This window comes from Sphaeroforma arctica, assembly GCF_001186125.1.
Source record: "Sphaeroforma arctica JP610 unplaced genomic scaffold supercont1.166, whole genome shotgun sequence".
Lineage (NCBI taxonomy): Eukaryota > Ichthyosporea > Ichthyophonida > Sphaeroforma > Sphaeroforma arctica.
This window is the reverse complement of record NW_014040392.1, coordinates 94,511-97,114: the sequence shown is the minus strand read 5'-3', so window position 1 is coordinate 97,114 and position 2,604 is coordinate 94,511. Positions and strand designations below refer to the sequence as shown.

Sequence of the window (2,604 nt, the reverse complement as noted above, 5' to 3'; positions counted from 1 at the left end):
GTGTGTGTGTGTGTGTGTGTATTTAAGCGGGTGTATATATAATGGTAGGCATATACAGATACACATGCTCATGTGTGTGTACATATAGGAATAGAATATGTCCGTTAGCAGATATACAAGTGTCTCCAGGTATGGGCAGAAAAGTAAGATTCATCTCTTTCCGTGTGTATACAAAAACATACAAGGGTATGCACAAGCTCGCATGTGTGTATGTTTAAGACTCGATTGTATCTGTATGTGTGTGTGTATATATTATTATATGTAAACAGAAGTATACAAGCTTACAGATGTACAAGCTTCTGTGTGTGTGTGCACGCAGAGGCCCAACATATCTGTGTGCGCGCATATGAATACATAGAAGGCTACGGTATTGATTCATACATACATTTATTGCTATTGCCATTCCAACACTATTATATAGCTATTTATGCAGAAACACGCTTATGTTACTAGTTCATCCTAATTCGATGGTACGATACACATACACTCGTTTCATAGCGTTAATTTCAAACCAATTTCAATGGTACGATATACATACACCGTTTCATGGCGTTAACTTCAAACTAATTCGATGGTACGATATACATACACTCGTTTCATAGCGTTAATTTCAAACTAATTTCAATGGCGCGATATTCACACACACTGTCCCAAAGGTATTAGTTCAAACCTAAAGCAAACACACCTTTATTGCTTTTCGGTTCAATGTTCTTCTGCGGAATCGGTTGTGATGGTTGATAAACCGCAGACGTATCATCCTATTACCATATTTGGAAGTATTGGCGGAGGGAAATCGATATATACACAGATGAGTATACGATGCAATTGAACAAAGTGAAAACATAGCTAGACCTGCTACTAAAGTCAAGATCTTGGCAGAATTTTGAAAACACCACTGGACGATGCAGAAGCAGATATATATATATAATATACTTACCTTTCTCAATGTGAATCTTAGAACTAGAACAGGTTCTATGATCACCGCCGCATTCGTAATCGGAGCACTGCGTGGTTGAGCTCTGGGCTACAGAAAGAGACAAACAAGAACAATATTAACCATAGGCGATGATGTCATTCCGTATATAGTAATTATAAATATATATATATATATATATTGTATATAGAAACGATTTCCTTGTATGATTCAATGGTACACAGAAGAGTTCGGTGCGCAAATACGTTTTTACGTACGGATTGGTTTAATGTCATGTCTTTGTGGCCATACAATAATGCTTGTGAGTATTCTGAGTAGTGGATATAGGGTTTTAGGGGTTTAGGGTTTCGGGTTTTAGCTCGAGGAATCGAGGTGGGCTAAGGTTTCCCTTCCGGCACTGCTGACAAGTATGACACTCTACGTATCATGACATATGAACTGTTGACACCTGTTTGACACTGCTACGTATCATGACATATGAACTGTTGACACCTGTTTGACACTGCTACGTATCATGACATATGAACTGTTGACACCTGTTTGACACACACCGAGAGATCTGAGTCACTGTCGCCTGGTTCTGAGTGCGGCGTGTTTCTCGCAGAGGAGTCCCAACTGACACCGTTGACACTATTGACACCGCTGCTGACACTGTTGACAACTTTTGACACGTTGACACCGTTACTGGTCCCGGAATTGCTGTCTGTGCTATTGCGGGACGGCACTGTGACACCGGACCGCAAGCGCCGCCATCGGACAGAGGGATTTGAAATCGAGTTCTATTTATAGAACATAAATTTACGATGTGAATCCGGGTGAGACATATTTAAGATACTTGTAGGACTATCCGTCTATACTGTGGGGTGTCGATTCGAGTTCTATTTATAGAATATATGTTTTTAGAACACGATTTAGAATTCCGGGGGCGTGTACGCTGTGGGGTGTTGATTCGAGTTCTATTTATAGAAAATATTTTTGGAACACGTGTTAGAATCTACGGGTGCGTAGCAGGTTTTAGGCCCAATTAAACCCCAATTGAGAATATTGAGATGGTATACAATTAATTCAGGCTCACGACAGATCCAAATAAACCCCAATAGATACTATTGGGACGAAATACAATTAATTCAGGCTCACGACAGATCCAAATAAACCCCAATTGATACTATTGTGAAGAAATACAACTAATTCAGGCTCACGACAGATCCAATTGAAACCACGTGAACAATCTCATACTGACTAAGCCTCATATAACGACGCCTTCCCCTGATCATTGGTTAAAGCATCGCTTGTTGCTACCTTGATGCCAAATGTAGGCCCTGGTGATGGCCCTCCCCACAACCACATTAGACCCCTTTTAGTATGTAGGTAAGCCAAGAACCAGACACCACACAACATACCGTATCAGCTGCATCCATCTCATCAAGATCTGACTCCACTGATCCCGCATTGGGGACCGACCGCCGTATTTCTCCTGTACTTTGTGCGTCTGACATTTGAACGTCTGCTTTAAAAGGGTTGTCAGAGATTAACAAACGAAAGTTACGCATATTTTTAATATATATATATAGATACATATATATATAACTAACTAACTATATATGTATAAATATATAAATATGTATATATACATGTATATATAATACAATATATATATATATATATATATA

At 39.3% G+C, this 2,604-nt stretch overlaps 1 protein-coding gene across 1 annotated transcript in view; it reads right to left on the bottom strand.

Moving 5' to 3' along the window:
* SARC_03309 (hypothetical protein) overlaps nucleotides 1-2,430 on the bottom strand; it is a gene marked incomplete at both ends in the record, with an annotated part of 4,380 nt that extends 1,950 nt beyond the window's left edge. Inside the window, 4 exons of the mRNA XM_014302903.1 lie at nucleotides 686-758; nucleotides 938-1,024; nucleotides 1,486-1,713; nucleotides 2,335-2,430. Of these exons, the coding sequence (XP_014158378.1) occupies nucleotides 686-758; nucleotides 938-1,024; nucleotides 1,486-1,713; nucleotides 2,335-2,430 (484 nt within the window). The remainder of the gene's footprint in view (nucleotides 1-685; nucleotides 759-937; nucleotides 1,025-1,485; nucleotides 1,714-2,334) is intronic.
* Between the last annotated feature and the right edge of the window lie 174 nt (nucleotides 2,431-2,604).